Source organism: Salvelinus namaycush, chromosome 22 (assembly GCF_016432855.1).
Source record: "Salvelinus namaycush isolate Seneca chromosome 22, SaNama_1.0, whole genome shotgun sequence".
In the NCBI taxonomy this organism is placed as follows: Eukaryota; Metazoa; Chordata; class Actinopteri; order Salmoniformes; family Salmonidae; genus Salvelinus; species Salvelinus namaycush.
The window spans coordinates 25,111,453-25,128,612 of NC_052328.1; the positions used below are offsets into that span (position 1 = coordinate 25,111,453).

At 41.7% G+C, this 17,160-nt stretch overlaps 2 protein-coding genes across 2 annotated transcripts; both read right to left on the reverse strand.

Annotated features, from left to right (window-relative positions):
• Nucleotides 1-608: 608 nt before the first annotated feature.
• Nucleotides 609-8,701, reverse strand: LOC120017804 (cytochrome P450 26A1-like). The gene is made up of 7 exons (XM_038960775.1): nucleotides 8,552-8,701; nucleotides 8,123-8,347; nucleotides 7,706-7,987; nucleotides 7,438-7,587; nucleotides 7,209-7,347; nucleotides 1,448-1,587; nucleotides 609-950 (listed from the first exon to the last, which is right to left on the reverse strand). The coding sequence occupies exons 1-7, from the start codon at nucleotides 8,666-8,668 to the stop codon at nucleotides 609-611; spliced, it is 1,395 nt and encodes a 464-aa protein (XP_038816703.1). The 5' UTR covers nucleotides 8,669-8,701.
• Nucleotides 8,702-11,600: 2,899 nt separating this feature from the next.
• On the reverse strand, nucleotides 11,601-15,424 carry LOC120017805 (cytochrome P450 26B1-like). The gene is made up of 6 exons (XM_038960776.1): nucleotides 15,221-15,424; nucleotides 14,562-14,786; nucleotides 14,021-14,296; nucleotides 13,485-13,640; nucleotides 12,834-13,277; nucleotides 11,601-11,936 (listed from the first exon to the last, which is right to left on the reverse strand). The coding sequence occupies exons 1-6, from the start codon at nucleotides 15,422-15,424 to the stop codon at nucleotides 11,601-11,603; spliced, it is 1,641 nt and encodes a 546-aa protein (XP_038816704.1).
• Nucleotides 15,425-17,160: the final 1,736 nt, after the last annotated feature.

Below are 17,160 nucleotides of genomic sequence, written 5' to 3' on the forward strand. Positions count from 1 at the left end.
TGTTGCTTTTACAATGCTACTGGGGTTGTCACGTTCCTGACCCGTTTTCTGTTGTTTGGTATGTGTTTAATTGGTCAGGGCGTGAGTTTTGGGTGGGTAGTCTATGTTATGTGTTTTCTATGTTGGGTTAATGGGTTGCCTGGTATGGCTCTCAATTAGAGGCAGGTGTTTGGCGTTTCCTCTGATTGAGAGTCATATTAAGGTAGGTTGTTTCACATTGTTTGTTGTGGGTGGTTGTCTTCCGTGTCAGTACATGGTACCACACGGGACTGTTTTCGGTTTGTCTGTTCCTGTTCGGGTGTTCTTCGTTTCATGTAAGTTCGTAAGTTTAGGTCTGTTTAGTTCGTTTTGTTATTTTGTTTTCTAAAGTGTTATTTTGTGTTTTGTCGTTTGTCTAATAAATCATTATGTCCACATACCTCGCTGCGTGTTGGTCTGATCCATGCTCCTCCTCATCCGAGGAGGAGGAATATGACGACGATCGTTACAGGGGTTGACATAAATATCTGTTGTACAAAAGATATGTAATATAAAAAATACATAATGTCTAACTTAAATATTAAGTGTATTTACATAAATGCCAATGCATAAATGCCAATATTTCACTATCAGTAGGTCTGGATACATTTGGTGAATTTTGTGGGCAGATTGTCCACTGGATAAACGGTTGGGCCTGTTTTCATTGTCGGTGGTCCATTCAACAAAGTCCAGTCGCATCTGGTGACCACCTCTACCAGGAACACCTTAAGTAAAACTTTAGCCAACTCTTTACCCACACATGTCCTCGCACCACCCCCAAAGGGAATGTAACCGAACCGGGAGGAGTCATCTGGTGACTTGTCCATAAACCTCTCTGGCTGAAACTCCTCCTTATTAATAAGTGTGTCCAGCACATCGTGAGTGTCGCAGATGCTGTAGATGACTTTCCATCCCTTGGGAATCTGGTAGCCCTGAGGAGACACAATATAGGTTGTTAGGTTGGGGCTGGGATGGCAATGACTTCAAATCATTTTATTCCAATTGTTATACAGTTTCTGAAGGCATTGATGTATATCACAGGAGGTTGGTGGCACCTTAATTGGGGAGAACGCGCTTGTGGTAATGACGGGCAGAATGAGTGGAATTGTATCAAATACATCAAACACATGGTTTCCAGGTGTTTGATGCCATTCCATTTTCTCCGTTCTGGCCATTATTATGAGTCATTCTCCACTCAGCAGCCTCCTGTTATGTATACAAGGAGCTCTATATTAATACATATAGTAGAGCTTCTGCCATATTGTGTGTGAGATATTTGTAGAAAAACTCATATGCTATAACAGGACATGGTTTCCATTTTGTGTCTCTCAAAAGACAATCAATTATGCCTCCTTTAAACTTTTAGCCTAAAATCTTGTGTAAATGTTATTTCAGGACCTTTTAAGGACCTACACGGAAGTTTACTTACATTAAGCTCAAAAGTCTTCAGTACTACACGGAAGCCACCAGGGACAGGAGGGTTGATCCGGAGCGTTTCCTTAATGACACAGCCGATGTACTTCAACTGCTCCAACAACTCAGTACTCAGCGGGTTGTCCTCTGATTGGGCTCCCAACAAATGCTGTAAATATATTACTATTTAATTACACAGAGATAGGGGGACATGCTTCTTGCATGGAGAGTACTCTTATTAAAACCACTGTCTGGGTGAGGTGTACAGCAAATTCAATCAATTAAATATAGCCCTAGATTTGGAAGAACATGATTTATAAATACCTTAATGAGATTTGTGTCTGATCTTAAACTCATCATCACCAAAAAAACTATGGGCCTTTATTGATTATACTTTTCTTGTCATAGAAAACATTGTAAACTATTGATTTATGGTTTCAAATCATGTTTAAAAAATATTATGCCATGTCATTGGCACTACAAAAATCAAGTGCTTTTAATGCTAGCCTATTGTGCATAGTGTTGCTTTAATGCATAATACAAGTCACTGCCAAAATAAATGAAAAAACAACACAAAGTGTCTTATGTTGGGCCAGCACGAGCCAGAACAGCTTCAATGCACCATGGCATAGATTCTACAATTGTCTGGAACTCTTTTGGAGGGATGTGACACCATTCTTACATGAGAAATTCCTTTATTTGGTGTTACGTTGATGGTGGTGGAAAACGCCGTCTCGGGCACACTCCAGAATCTCCCGTAAGTGTTCAATTGGGTTGAGATCTGGTGACTGAGAAGACCATGGCATATGGTTTACATCGTTTTTATGATCATCAAACCATTCAGTAACCACTTGCGCACTGTGGATGGGGGCAGTATCATTCTATGGGGGCATAGCCATGGTAGCCAAAATAATGGCCTGCCCAGCATTTTTATACATGATCCTAAGCATGATGGGATGTTAATTGTTTAATTAATTCAGGAGCCACACCTGTGTAGAAGCAACTGCTTTCAATATATTGTGTCCCTCATTTACTCAATTGTTTCCTTTATTTTGGCAGTTACCTGTAGCCTTGGTTTCATGCATGTTAAGATTACAAGCCTCCTCCCTAAGTTTGTTTTATTCACTGCTTTAGCACACTCTGCCAACCCGGATGTCCTAACCGTGTCTGAATCCTGGCTTAGGAAGACCACCAAAACCCCTGAAATTTCCATCCCTAACTACAACATCTTCCGACAAGGTAGAACTGCCAAAGGGGGCGGTGTTGCAATCTACTGCAGGGATAGCCTGCAGAATTCTGTCTAACTATCCAGGTCTATACCCAAACAATTCGAGCTTCTACTTTTAAAAATCCACCTTTCCAGAAACAAGTCTCTAACCGTTGCCGCTTGCTATAGACCACCCTCTGCCCCCAGCTGTGCCCTGGACACTATATGTGAATTGATTGCCCCCCATCTATCTTCAGAGCTCGTGCTGCTAGGTGACCTAAACTGGGACATGCTTAACACCCCGGCCATCGTACAATCTAAGCTTGATGCCCTCAATCTCACAAAAATTATCAATGAACCCACCAGGTACAACCCCAAATCCGTAAACACGGGCACCCTCATAGATATCATCTTAACCAACTTGCCCTCCAAATAGACCTCTGCTGTTTTCAATCAAGATCTCAGCGATCACTGCCTCATTGCCTGCATCCGAAATGAGTCTGCGGTCAAACGACCACCCCTCATCACTGTCAAACGCTCCCTAAAACACTTCAGCGAGCAGGCCTTTCTAATCGACATGGCCCGGGTATCCTGGAAGGATATTGACCTCATCCCATCAGTAGAGGATGCCTGGTTATTCTTTAAAAGTGCCTTCCTCACCATCTTAAATAAGCATGCCCCATTCAAAAAATGTTGATCCAGGAACAGATATATCCCTTGGTTCTCTCCAGACCTGACTACCCTTGACCAGCACAAAAAAATCCTGTGGCATTCTGCATTAGCATCGAATAGCCCCTGTGATATGCAACTTTTCAGGGAAGTTAGGAAACAATATACACAGGCAGTTAGGAAAGCTAAGGCTAGCTTTTTTCAAGCAGAAATTTTCCTCCTGTAGCACAAACTCAAAAAAGTTCTGGGACACTGTAAAGTCCATGGAGAATAAGAGCACCTCCTCCCAGCTGCCCATTGCACTGAGGCTAGGAAACACTGTCACCACCGATAATTCCACTATAATTCAGAATTTCAATAAGCATTTTTCTACGGCTGGCCATGCTTTCCACCTGGCTAACCCTACCCCGATCAACAGCCCTGCACCCCCCACAGCAAATCGCCCAAGCCTCCCCCATTTCTCCTTCACCCAAATCCAGATAGCTGATGTTCTGAAAGAGCTGAAAAATCTGGACCCCTACAAATCAGCTCGGCTAGACAATCTGGACCCTCTCTTTCTAAAATTATCTGCCGAAATTGTTGCAACCCCTATTACTAGCCTGTTCAACCTCTTTTTCGTATCGTCTGAGATTTCCAAAGATTGGAAAGCTGCCACGGTCATCCCCCTCTTCAAAAGGGTAGACACTCTAGACCCAAACTGCTATAGACCTATATCTATCCTACCCTGCCTTTCTAAGGTCTTCGAAAGCCAAGTTAACAAACAGATTACTGACCATTTCGAATGCCACCGCTATGGAGTCGGGTTTCTCCGCTATGCAATCGGGTTTCAGAGCTGGTCATGGGTGCACCTCAGCCACGCTCAAGGTCCTAAACGACATCATAACCGCCATCTATAAGAGACAGCCATATTCATCGACCTGGCCAAGGCTTTCGACTCTGTCAATCACCACATCCTCATCGGCAGACTCAACAGCCTTGGTTTCTCAAATGACTGCCTTGCCTGGTTCACCAACTACTTCTCAGATAGAGTTCAGTGTGTCAAATTGGAGGGCCTGTTGTCCGGACCTCTTGCAGTCTCTATGGGGGTGCCACAGGGTTAAATTCTCGGGCCGACTCTCTTCTCTGTATACATCAATGATGTCGCTCTTGCTGCGGGTGATTCTCTGATCCACCTCTATGCAGACTACACCATTCTGTATACCTCTGGCCCTTCTTTGGACACTGTGTTAACTAACCTCCAGACGAGCTTCAATGCCATACAACTCTCCTTCCGTGGCCTAAATGCAAGTAAAACTAAATGCATGCTATTCAACCGATCACTGCCCGCACCTGCCCGCCCGTCCAGCATCACTACTCTGGACGGTTCTGACTTAGAATATGTAGACAACTACAAATACCTAGGTGTCTGGTTAGACTGTAAACTCTCCTTCCAGACTCACATCAAGCATCTCCAATCCAAAATGAAATCTAGAATTGGCTTCCTATTTTGCAACCAAGCATCCTTCACTCATGCCTCCAAACATATCCTCGTAAAACTGAACATCCTACCAATCCTCGACTTTGGCGATGTTATTTACAAAATAACCTCCAACACTCTACTCAACAAATTGGATGCAGTCTATCACAGTGCCATCCGTTTTGTCACCAAAGCCCCATATACGACCCACCACTGCGACCTGTACACTCTCGTTGGCTGGCCCTCGCTTCATACTCGCCGCCAAACCCACTGGTTCCAGGTCATCTACAAGTCTCTGCTAGGTAAAGCCCCGCCTTATCTCTGCTCACTGGTCACCATAGCAGCACCCACCCGTAGCACGCGCTCCAGCAGGTATGTCTCACTGGTCACCCCCAAAGTCAATTCTTCCTTTGGCCGCCTTTCCTTCCAGTTCTCTGCTGCCAATGACTGGAACGAACTGCAAAAATCACTGAAGCTGGAGACTCATATCTCCCTCACTAGCTTTAAGCACCAGCTGTTAGAGCAGCTCACAGATCACTGCACCTGTACATAGCCCATCCAACTACCTCATCCCCATACTGTATTTATTTATTTATCTTGCTCTTTTGCACCCCAGTATCTCTACTTGCACATTCATCTTCTGCACAAATACCATTCCAGTGTTTAATTGCTATATTGTAATTACTTAGCCACCATGGCCTATTTATTGCCTTGCCTCCCTTATCCTACCTCATTTGCACACACTGTATATAGACTTTTTCTACTGTATTTTTGACTGTATGTTTGTTTATTCCATGTGTGTTGTTGTGTGTCGAACTGCTTTGCTTTATCTTGGCCAGGTCGCAGTTGTAAATGAGAACTTGTTCTCAACTAGCCTACCTGGTTAAATAAAGGTGAAATAAATCAAATAAATAAAAGATACATAGCGATACCACAGATTATCCAGCCAGCATCCATTATATTGACCAGGGCCCGGTTTCCCGAGAGCGATGGAATTTAGGTTTAGGAGTGTTTTAAAGATGCATCTTTCCTACAACATGTGTTTCCCAAAAAATCATGCAGAAAGAACGGTCGCAAAGTGCGTCGTTGGAGCATGTGTCTATACTGATAGGATCGAAAGATAGATAGGGAGCGCTGCTCTCAGATAAGCTTTCTCCATTAAAATCTTTCCTTAACATTATAATTATTTCACAATACTGATGACGGATCAACCCCTAGAGAGATATTACCACCTATGGCTGCAAATATTAAGACGGCTTATTTGGATGATTACCTAATAAAAATGCACAAAATCCCCAATGTCGCACATGTTAAACTACAGTAGCCTAGCAGTTGCAAAATAGAACTCAATCGATTGAACATTAAATGTTCTTTCAATATGTTTGAAATAGGCCTATAGCCTACTATTTATATTTTGATGCAGTCATCTCGGTTTTATTTTAGGCATTTTGTTATAGCCTACGTCGCTTGTTTGTATCAATTGCAAAGACACTGGCAACTTCGTATTTTTTGTCAACTTTGTTCTTAAATTATCAGAAGACACAGACAGATAACCCATGTGATGCACAAAATCCCCAATGTCGCACATGTTAAACTACAGTAGCCTAGCAGTTGCAAAATAGAACTCAATTGATTGAACATTAAATGTTCTTTCAATATGTTTGAAATAGGCCTATAGCCTACTATTTATATTTTGATGCAGTCATCTCGGTTTTATTTTAGGCATTTTGTTATAGCCTACGTCGCTTGTTTGTATCAATTGCAAAGACACTGGCAACTTCGTATTTTTTGTCAACTTTGTTCTTAAATTATCAGAAGACACAGACAGATAACCCATGTGATACTATGTTTAGAGGAGATCTTCTGTGTATAAAGTGATACGGGAGGGCAAAAAAGAATGACGCACCTAGCTGAGTGTTCTGAGGCAAGTGCAACGTCCATAAATATGATTTTGGGAAACAGCTCTGAGATTTAACGATGTTCCTACAAATGCATCTAACGATAAACGTATCCTTAAGATCCTTTTGGAAAACCGGGCCCAGCTACTCAAGTGGGCGCTCTAACAATGAAAAAAGTCTTAAAAAATGGACGGTAGTCTAGCCAATGAGAGGGCAGATATGAGCGTGAACAACAGGCACAACTCCAATATGAAGTGTTTTTCTCAAAGTTGCTGGGATGTCACGTGTCCTACTTAGGCTATATTAGTACACTTATAACAACCTAACATAACAACCCAAGCATTACGAAACTTCTAGTCGATCAAATGAACCACACATAGCAAATAAGCTATTACATTTTTTGTTAACCAAATTCGACACTCATTGACCTCCATACAAAAATTCCTTACTTAGTGAGCGAAAAATATACGAAAAAACGCCACCTGCTGGAGAAGACAGATTTTGGGCCCAGTTATACCTCGCGCTTCGCCTCTTCCTCTGGCGATACCAACCTTCTCCTGAAGCTCATGGCGCATTTTACGCACGACATTCGCATGCAGCCCGAGAAACATCACCAGAGAGGTCGCAGTGCTCGCTGTCGTCTCGTGGCCACCGAATAGTAATTCTGTGGCAGATTCTTTTATCTCCTGTTGGAAATACATAAATAATGGTTCATACATGGAGTAAATGGCAGTGTGTAGAATCAAATGACCATGAAAATGAAAGGCATCTGTTACCTCCATGCTTACTCGCTCCTCCTTCCTCTCACCGTACTCAATCAATAATTGCAGCGCATCCTTATAATTGTTGTTGTTATCAATATTGGACAGCTTCTTTTTGATGTTTTGCTCTATTTTTGAGTGGATGATGTTGCGCGCTCTCAGACCCTATAAACGGAATGATGAAAAATATCGGTCAATAATGTTGTGCGCACACTGTAGCCCCATGTGACGCATTCCAGGGCTGCTTCAATCAATCAATCCTACCATTTCACAGGCAACTTACCCGGTACAAGCCGCTGAAAGGAACATCGATTGGTAGGGAGAAAAGGTTCTTTATCATTTCTTCGAACACTTCCACTAATTCCAGCTCGTCGGTCTTTGTTTGCTCGGGCTCGAAGCCAAGCAGGATCCTCATTGCGATGCGGAACATGAGGCGCTTCATCTCTGGGTACATTAGCACGCAAGAGTCGCTCTGCAGCCAGTTATCCACGGCGCATCTCACCTCCTCCCGGATCACAGGAATATACTGTTCCATGGCTTCCCGGGAAAATGCTTTTATGATCGCCTGCAGGCAAACAGGAGAGAGCGCTTTAAGTGTATGCTATAAGGAAAAGGCGTGGTAAATTACAATGTGTTTTTCATTATAAGTATAAACCATGAGATGCCTACACAGATTTGTAGGCTACTCAACATTGCCTACCTTTTTCTTGCTCTTGTGGAGCGCGCCGTGCGCATTGGAGAGGGCGTGCGACCCGAGGATGAGTCGCACTGATGCTGGCCACTGAGCCGCGACCAATTTGTGTTCTGACATCAGAATCTGTTTCACATGTTCTGAACCCATTATCCTCACGGTTGGACTCCCAAAGAGATGCGTCTTATAAATATATCCATATTTCTGACGTTTCATTTTTAGAAATGTTCTTCTCTGGAAAATAAATCGTGTATGAATGCACACTATCAATTGCATACTTAAATTGCTTGAATTAGTCTACTTAACAATCTTTCAGTTTATTCAATAGAGGACATTTTCAGCCTGATGCATAACCCCAACTAATCGACAGCAGCCTGCTGCACACTGCAAATATAGGCAGGATCAGAGTTTGCAATTGATGTTTCCATCATCAGTTACCTGTAAGACCATCTGAAGCGTCTCTCCAATGAAGGGCAGTCCCATGGTACCCGGAGGAAGAGGACTCTGACAGGTTGGATCACTTCCACTAATGACGTACATTTCCCACAGTTTCATCGCCGCAACGATCAAAATGAGTGGGAGCACGAGAGTGCAAAAACATGTTATGAATAAAGCGCCGAACCCCATCTTTAGGAGAATCTTGTGAAACAAGTGCAAGATGGACCGCGGGGAGTGGACCACGGAGAGTGGAAGTAGCCAAGTGTTGCACTTGACTGTTGTGTCTCACCCTCCATTCTGCGCTTTTATACGCCCGTTTCCCCCAACCATGCCTCATCTTACCTTGGGCCAGACAAATTAGTTCACTCAGAGTTCATCTTTAATTGTGTTGCTTTTGCTCGCGCCCCGTGCTCCGCCCACAGTGGACTGGTACGAATGTTTAACCATTTATTGGTGCGCGGCCCCACAATAGAATACAATCATTTTACTTTGGAAAATACCTCATCGGTTACCCAATATATCGTGTTCTTCGTTTACAGCGTGAATCCCCTAGTCTGAGACTGATCGGGCTTGATTGTGTTAATAGAACATTTGGCCTATTATACTTCCGAGAGAGACTCGTGACCATGAAGAGGACATCCAGGCTTGACACATGTGTCAATAGGCTAGGACAAGCGCTGCCTCTGTGTTCACTTTGTATTCATATCAATGTATTGTCCTATATTTTTCTGGCGGCAACGGATTCATGCTTTGTATTTAGTTTACTCTACGGGGTTTACTGTTAATGAATAGATTACTTTGGAATGGAGATGCCATCTAACACTCTCCAAATCACCGTCCTCTGTGCACCCTGTGTTTAAAACCCATTACCGCAGCGCGATTCCAACAGATTTGGGGGCAGGGACGCTCTGTCCCATTCCTATGCGTTGACCTGCATGTGACCTACAACACGGACCGTGACATCCGTGTGAACTCTGGTGCCAAAACGTCGCCAAGTTCACTGCCCACCAAATGACGAGTTACAGGGCCCTTTACCACTCATAATTAGGATCGCGCCATTTTCTTCACAGTCGTCTATTCTGTCAATCATGACAATCAAATTGAGTGCATAATCATACCTTATCTCAATCTATAAGCCTATTTACGTCAGGAGTTCATACATTGTTTTTCAATGTCTCAATTAACCTATAGGGTATATAACCTACAATTTAGAATAATTTCAACCTTTTTGAAGGTAATTTGAGAAGGGTCATTTTACACTGTCGGTTTTAACTTGGTAAGAGAGAGCGAGAGAGAGGAAGATAGAGGGAGTGTGTGTGTGTGTGTGTGTGTAGTTGGGTGGGTGGGTGGAAGGGAGGGGGTAGTTCTGTTAAACGTGGGTGGTCTGAGGGTTTAAATCAAGTGTCTTACCTACAATGAATAATTTCAGTCGTCTATGGAGGAAAGTCAGATAGTGAGCTGTAGGTCTAGAATTCTTTGGTGTGGAAATTATGTTGTGAGATATCATTGGTGTTGTGGTCACTGCTCGTGAACGCACAGTTAAAAAAGCCGTCACCTAAACTGAGGGTCAATAGGGCAGAGTTAAATGGTTCACTAGAGGGTCACACTGCAATCCGAGTTCACTCTGAAGGTGTAACCTTTCAGGTTCCATTTATCTTCGGGGGCGGAGCCTGTCAAATGATATGCAAATCGTTCTTGTGGTTATGGAATTCAATGATATGAGTTGGCGAACGAAAACAGACCCAACTAACCACTAAGACTATACACTACGCTTACAATTGACTATATTTTGGCATCTCATATTAAAAACATAACACATTTCATAATATATTATATAGGCTTATACTGTGATAATACTGGCACAATTTTCAAATGTCATATTATCAAAACCTTAACAATTTTATCTATAAACAAGTTCATATTGGTCTTTTTATAGAACGGGAATCTATACATTGTGGTTAACATGATGGCAGCAAATGCACATTTTGTATGGTAAAATGTCCTATTCTATGGCAGAAATACACTTTTTTTTTGTAATTTACCCTTTACATCGTTCTATAGATAATACGAGCATCATCAACACAAAAATACACACATTCAATCAATAGAACAAATACTGTATATACACACTCCGTAAAGGAGAAAAAGTGCTATCTCCTTCCATGAATCCATCTTAACCGGGTCATTTCACAGCGCTTCCATCATGCTTTAATAAAATCAACAAACGATTATTCATAATGATGGAACATGTAATAATAATAAGAATACAAATAATAATTGGTTATTTTCACTAGGTAAGTTTATATAATTGCATTTTGATTTATAGACTCTAAATAATCAAATAATTAGCGATACTCTAGGCCTATGGTTTGTTTTAACGGTCTATGCTTTACATTGATTATAAATAACTAGTCCTATTCATTATTATTCCATATGTACACAGACTTATCCGAAGTGTTCTATAAATAAAGCTTATTTGTAATACTACTTCATTTCATACACACATACACTTATTTAGCCTATAAATGTAGGCCTATATCTCATTTATATCTACTTACATACTGGACATAAACACATACATTTGGAATGTATTTCTGAATGTATTTCGTGGAGACCAAGTGCAAAATCTGAAAGACAATTTCGTATTATAGACGGATATTTATAATCAGTCCTGAGCACAGATAATGTTTGTTCTGAGAGGAAAGCCCTACTCGTCCATTGTATATTGCATTATGGTGCTGAAATATAGGCTATCATCTTTCAAATTGCTATGTTATGGAAGTGGGCGCCCGGATGTCCGTGAAGAATAGCAAATGTATGCAGTCACTTTTCCCAGTGCGTAAAAAGGCGATCTTGGCGATAAGCAGATCATCACAGGTCACTGGCACCATGCATTGGTTCCACTCTACAATGACCACCATGTTTCTCACAGCATAGGGTTCTTGCTGATGTATTCAGATTGAATAACTTAATATTGCAATTGCGGAAAGTTAATGAGCTTAATGTTTTTAATAATAACACAATGACATCTCTAAACTATCGGAGTAGGCTATGCGTAATTGAAATGCACATGCAGTCCATTGACGGGGTGGACTATTGGCACCGTCTGCATCTTGGGGAATGTTTCCGTGGCGAGTGTCCATTTGCACGTGCCAATCACCTCAACTGCCAGGGTTTTAAGTATAATTTGGGCAAGTTCCTTTCCGACGCAACTCCTTATTCCGCCACCAAATGGAATGTAATTGAAGCGCCCAGTCTTGCTCTCGTCACGCTCCGGCCCGAAGCGGTCTGGGTCGAAGATCTCCGGTCTCTGGAACACTGCAGCTGTCTCATGGGTGTCCCGGATACTGTACATTACACTCCATCCTTTAGGAATCTGGTAGCCCTTGGAAGTAGAGAGACAAAACAAAAACAAAAATGAAACTTCAATACAATATTTACAAGGTAAAGGTTGCTATTGGTGACAGCCGCTTTACAGTCAGATTGAATGCTCTTTGACTTCCGGAAATGTTAAGGCATATTCAGCATCATCTGTATCTCACAACATATCACATGGACCCTAAACATCAATATGAATCTTATCATTGTAAGTCAATTATTAATCAGTATGAATAAAGTTTTCATAATCCGACTAGAATATATCTAATCGTATCCACCATCGGGCATAGGCTATGACATAGCCTTCCAGGATATCCAGACGGCTTCAAAGTTATTTATACTTTTACCCTAGGGTCCTCAGTTCACTATATCCCTCATTTCAAATAAAAGCCTATGTGAATCTCTTGGTCACTTTATATGGAGCAATGATTGGGAGATGCACTTGAGCGCTGCACGCATTATGGTGTATTGAAAACTCGCTCAATTACTTAAAACAAATACTGACATCGCATTGTATCTGCTTTCGAATAATGGTTTATGTTCTAGCCAGTTGAGGGACTAATTGCCAGACATCACAGTAAATCTAAAGTATGATGCGGTGTGGCCTGGTCATGGGGTTGATCTAAGGTCAGCTTCAATACACTCTTAGAAAAAAAGCTTCTGGATAGAACCAAAAAGTGTTCAATGCTTCATACATAGCACCACTAAAGGTTGTATATAGAACCGACATTTATTCCAAATATAACCCTGTATGCAACCAATGGTTCGGTGAAGAATAACCCCTGGGGTTCTGATCACATAACCCTACAAAAGGGAACCTTTTTTGTTCTTTCCAGATTTTTTTTTTTAAAGAGTGTAGTGCGCTTCCGTAGTGTGTAAAAAGCGCGCGTAATTATATACTTACGTTCAATTCGAATGTTTGTAGCACCGTCCTGTATCCTCCAGACACTGGCGGGAGAAACCGCAGGACCTCCTTGACGACACATTCAATGTAACGTAGCTGACTCAGTTTCTCCAAAGTTAAACAAGGAATATGAGACCGAGAACACCGTGCTTCTTCGTTTTCATCCAGTGCGCAATTAACAGTCCCGTTACCATTCATCAACAGGGTGTCGTCTGCGTCTAGAGGCCGATGTTCCTCATGTTCCGCCGCAAGAGGACCTTTCAGACCATTTTCTTTGCCGGAGCATCTGTGGGCGCTATGTGCTTCGTAGCCGAGACCCTCGGACTCCAGCTCTATCTGGGCTTTCTCCACCACAGCGGGGTGCCGCAGGAGTTGAAGAATAAGCGAAGTGGAGGCACTGGCTGTAGTTGAGTGAGCAGCAAATATTAACTCCACCGCGGTTTCCTAGACACCAGAAACAGAACACAATTAACATTTAATTTAAGCTATAATTTTGGACATTTGTTTTGGTCGTCCAAAGTAAATAAATTGTAAATTCACCTTAGTAGGCTATAAACCTCCAAATAAGACTGACTACACAATTGCAAATGTGGGATTGTATATGCAGATGACCAAAGCAGAATGGTTAAACAGAAGAATACAATAATTTACCTTCAACTCCTGCATGCTGAGTTCATTTCCATTTTCCTTGGCACTGATCAACATGTAATCGAAAGCATCATAGTACTCATCAGACTGTTGTTTCTGCATTTTTTCCTCTATGATTTTCTCCATGCACGCATGTAGGATTTCCCGGGCTTCTATTCCCTGAGAAGAAAACATACATCAGCATGGCGTCTAATGGATTTTTAGCTGCCTTGATGGGATATTTCCATCCAGTGTTTGAAATGATATTATATTTATTATTTTCCATTCTAATAACATATTGGGAGTTAATGTGATGTGCAAGTTTTTTGTTACCAATGAAGTTAGCAAAATAGTTTTGTTATCATGCCACACCATACAATATGAATTAGGCTACACATATATATTTTTTTAACATGTAAAGATATTAATAATAAATAAACGTATTATAATTTCAGGGTTATCATTTCCCTGGACTATCATTTCTACAATGATTAAAACATAAAATAAATATGCGAATAATTTTACAGCATAATAACATTGTTGGCTATAGGCTTACTCACTTTGCGGAGGCCACTCATAGGTGCGTCAATTGGTAGTGAGAAGAGGTTGTTCATGAGTTGCTCAAAGATCTTAGACAGGTAAACTATGCGTTTTTCCTCCATCTTCAGTCCCAACAAGACTCTGACAGCAATGCGAAATGTGAGAGCCTTGGCTGAGACGTAAACATTCACTGGGCCAGGCTCCGAGCACCACTTTGCAATTTCAGACTTGACAACATCTTGCAAGCGAGGTAGGTAAGACTCCAAGGCCCCGCGGCTAAACACTTTTGCCAAGATCTTAAAGGAAAGGATAATAAAAAGTTATCACCTGGTAGGCTACAAGGTACTCCAGACAACAATTGAATAATACTTGAGACAAAATTAATCATCCCGATACTTCTCTAGTTATTACCTATAATAACTCAATAACAACAGCAGGGAATTATGTGCATATTTTATTGCCTTGATTTGCCTCCCTGGCGAGTAACAGGCCTAGAAGATGATCATGCCTCACCAAGTTATGTCCCCTGCTGGGTTTTACTCGTCTTTATTTCATCCTTACTTTTCTCTTCTTCTTGTGCAAATCTCCGATAGAGTTGACCAGGGTGTCGGGTCCCAGGATAATACGGGTGCTCTGAGGCCACTGCGTGCAAACCAAGTTGTGTTCTCCAAGCAAGATTTTACGGATGTTTTCGGCACCAGTCACCCGGATAACAGGCTTTCCTAAAAGGTGAGTTTTAAAAACGTTGCCATGCTTCTCTCTCCTGGAGATGTGGAAGTTGGACCCCTGTCATAAAACACAAACACACACAAAAGCGGTAAAGGAGGTGTTCATTTCATGTGTATAAAGAGGGCGCGTTCTACCCATAGCCTTAAGGCTCTACCCCGTGCCTCCTAGTTTACGCCCAGTCTGGAAGCGGGATGCATTCCTACAGGAGCGCGGTGTGGAATTGAAGTGAAAGCGTCTGTTTTTCACCGCAAGAATGAATTACACACGCTCATCAAGTCCACACAAGTATAGTACCATGGACGCATTATATTCAGTATACAGTATACTGAACTGAGATGTAATGTTTTCATAAGTTGTGTGCTGTTTCTTTGCACATTTTAACACAAACAAACTCTTTAGCTCATCTAATGCATGGTGACATACGTCGCGTAAAAGGCACATATAGTCTATCTTGGAACGCTTGTAAAAAAACGAAACAATACTCCTCATACCTGAAAGAGCCAGTGGAACGTTTCTCCCACCAGGGGCCAACCCATGGATCCATTGGGTAGCGGCAACTTGCTCTCTGTGTCCCGCGTAATGGTCCACCGGAAGGTCCACAGTTGCCTGGAGACGGCAAGCAGGATCAGGGCGGAGAGCACAGATGTGAGCGCAGTGACCAGCGCTGACAAGTGACTGAGCTCCAGAAGGAACATCTCCAAAAATCCACGTGCTACTGTGTGAAGTCTGACTCGTGCTTCTGTTCTCTGTCCAGAGTAGAGAGAAATAATTTCCCAAAACGTTAATGGAGCTTTTATGTTGCAATTGTTATTCATGCAACTTACTTTCCAATCTTAAAAGGCATTTCATAGACACATATTTGTATGACAAGCATGGTTTCTGATAATTATGCAGAAGACATGGTTGAAGTAGGCTAAACGAAAGAAAAAGATGATCCTGATTTAAATCTACTGGAAGTCTCCTTCATTCCGCCTGAATTTACTTCCCCTTGAATGACGAGAAACTGACAAGTATTCCAAATAGTTGTACAGGTTACACATACACCGGCTTGTCTATTTATGTGCGTTTATACAGGTCAGGGGGTTCAATATTCCCAAGGCGTCCAGCGTTTTATAGTGCATTGTAATAAATCAAGCAAAAGCGGGGGTACACTCACATTGATTGAAATACAGTAGCCTACAGTTGGCCAACGTTTGAGACGTGTAAGGCGGATGCTGACTAATAATAGTATAGTATCTTCCTTTAAGAAAGTAACACTGAAAAAAGTTGCCTATTTTAAAAGTGTTTGTAGCTTGAGAAAAACACAAAAACATCAAAGAAAACAACTGGAATATTTAATAAGGAGGTGTAGAGAGCCTTACCTTGTCTTAAACGTGGAACCAAGTCGCTGACAGCAGCGAGAAACTCGTCCTCAAAGGTCTCTTTCCTACTCCACAATGTATTGTTCGCACGGAGCTTTATAAATATTGGAACACTACATGATCCACCTTCGCAGATGACGTATAACGTTTTTTTAATATATCTAAAGAGCTCGATAAATCGCCAGGATTGGAGAAAAGTTTGTGATAGCACTCGGAGATTGAGTGAGCGCGAGCGAGGCGGCTTTGAAAGTGCGTGTAGGGTATGGGGATCGAATGGCAGCTGATTGAGGAGACAGGTAACCAACCAATCACTGAAACCCTTCAGTTTGACCGACCCTGTTCACATAGACCAGTTCTCAATTGGCATGGACATGGCGCAAGCCGTTGTATTGCATGCCCTGTCAACCTGCGTGAATAATAATACATATAGGCCAACAAATTAACAATAATCTGAACAAGTTTTCATGATTTCAAGATTAATTCAACCTGCAAAATTATAGGTAATATTTATTTTCTCGGATAAATAGCACTATTTACATTTTCTAGAACCTAATCTAACGTGAGCAAATTATAACAAATCTAGGTTTCCGGATGATTTGTCCTGTAATTTTACGCAGTTGAATTTCTTCATATTTAATGTTGAAATCACAGGTTGAACGTGTTAGATTAAAACCACAATATAGCATTTTAGAAACTGGTACACAAATGTCAAAAGAAATGTAAATATAACATTAGCTTCAATTCAAAACTTCGGGGAATGCTTTACGCGTGGTTGTGTTAACATTCCTCTGGTTAGAATTGTGTTTCCTCTCATATTTAGTGTTGATGAGTGATGGCGGAGTGGAAGCGTGCCCCAGAGATGCCGGTACCTGGTGTCCTCAGTTCTTCAAGGAGGATTCCTTTTTCGATCAGGGAACAGAAGGAACCTGTTGCACACATTTTGGATTGGTGGCCAAATTCGTCAGTTGAATGTTTAAACAAAGAATTTCAATACAAGAGGGTAACCTACAGTCTCATTAAAAAAAAAAATACAAATATTTGTATCTAATGAAATAACATGTGAAAAAAAT

Excerpts from the sequence above, each read along its gene's own strand:
- LOC120017804 (XM_038960775.1), bottom strand. The coding sequence starts at position 8,668 with ATGAAACTGTGGGAAATGTACGTCATTAGTGGAAGTGATCCAACCTGT. Across the intron at positions 8,348-8,551 it reads CGCTTCAGATGGTCTTACAG|AGAAGAACATTTCTAAAAAT; the intron begins GTAACTGATGAT and ends TTTATTTTCCAG. Across the intron at positions 951-1,447 it reads TGAAGACTTTTGAGCTTAAT|GGCTACCAGATTCCCAAGGG; the intron begins GTAAGTAAACTT and ends GTGTCTCCTCAG.
- LOC120017805 (XM_038960776.1), bottom strand. The coding sequence starts at position 15,424 with ATGTTCCTTCTGGAGCTCAGTCACTTGTCAGCGCTGGTCACTGCGCTC. Across the intron at positions 13,641-14,020 it reads CTATGAGTGGCCTCCGCAAA|GGAATAGAAGCCCGGGAAAT; the intron begins GTGAGTAAGCCT and ends TTTTCTTCTCAG. Across the intron at positions 11,937-12,833 it reads TACAAACATTCGAATTGAAC|GGCTACCAGATTCCTAAAGG; the intron begins GTAAGTATATAA and ends TCTACTTCCAAG.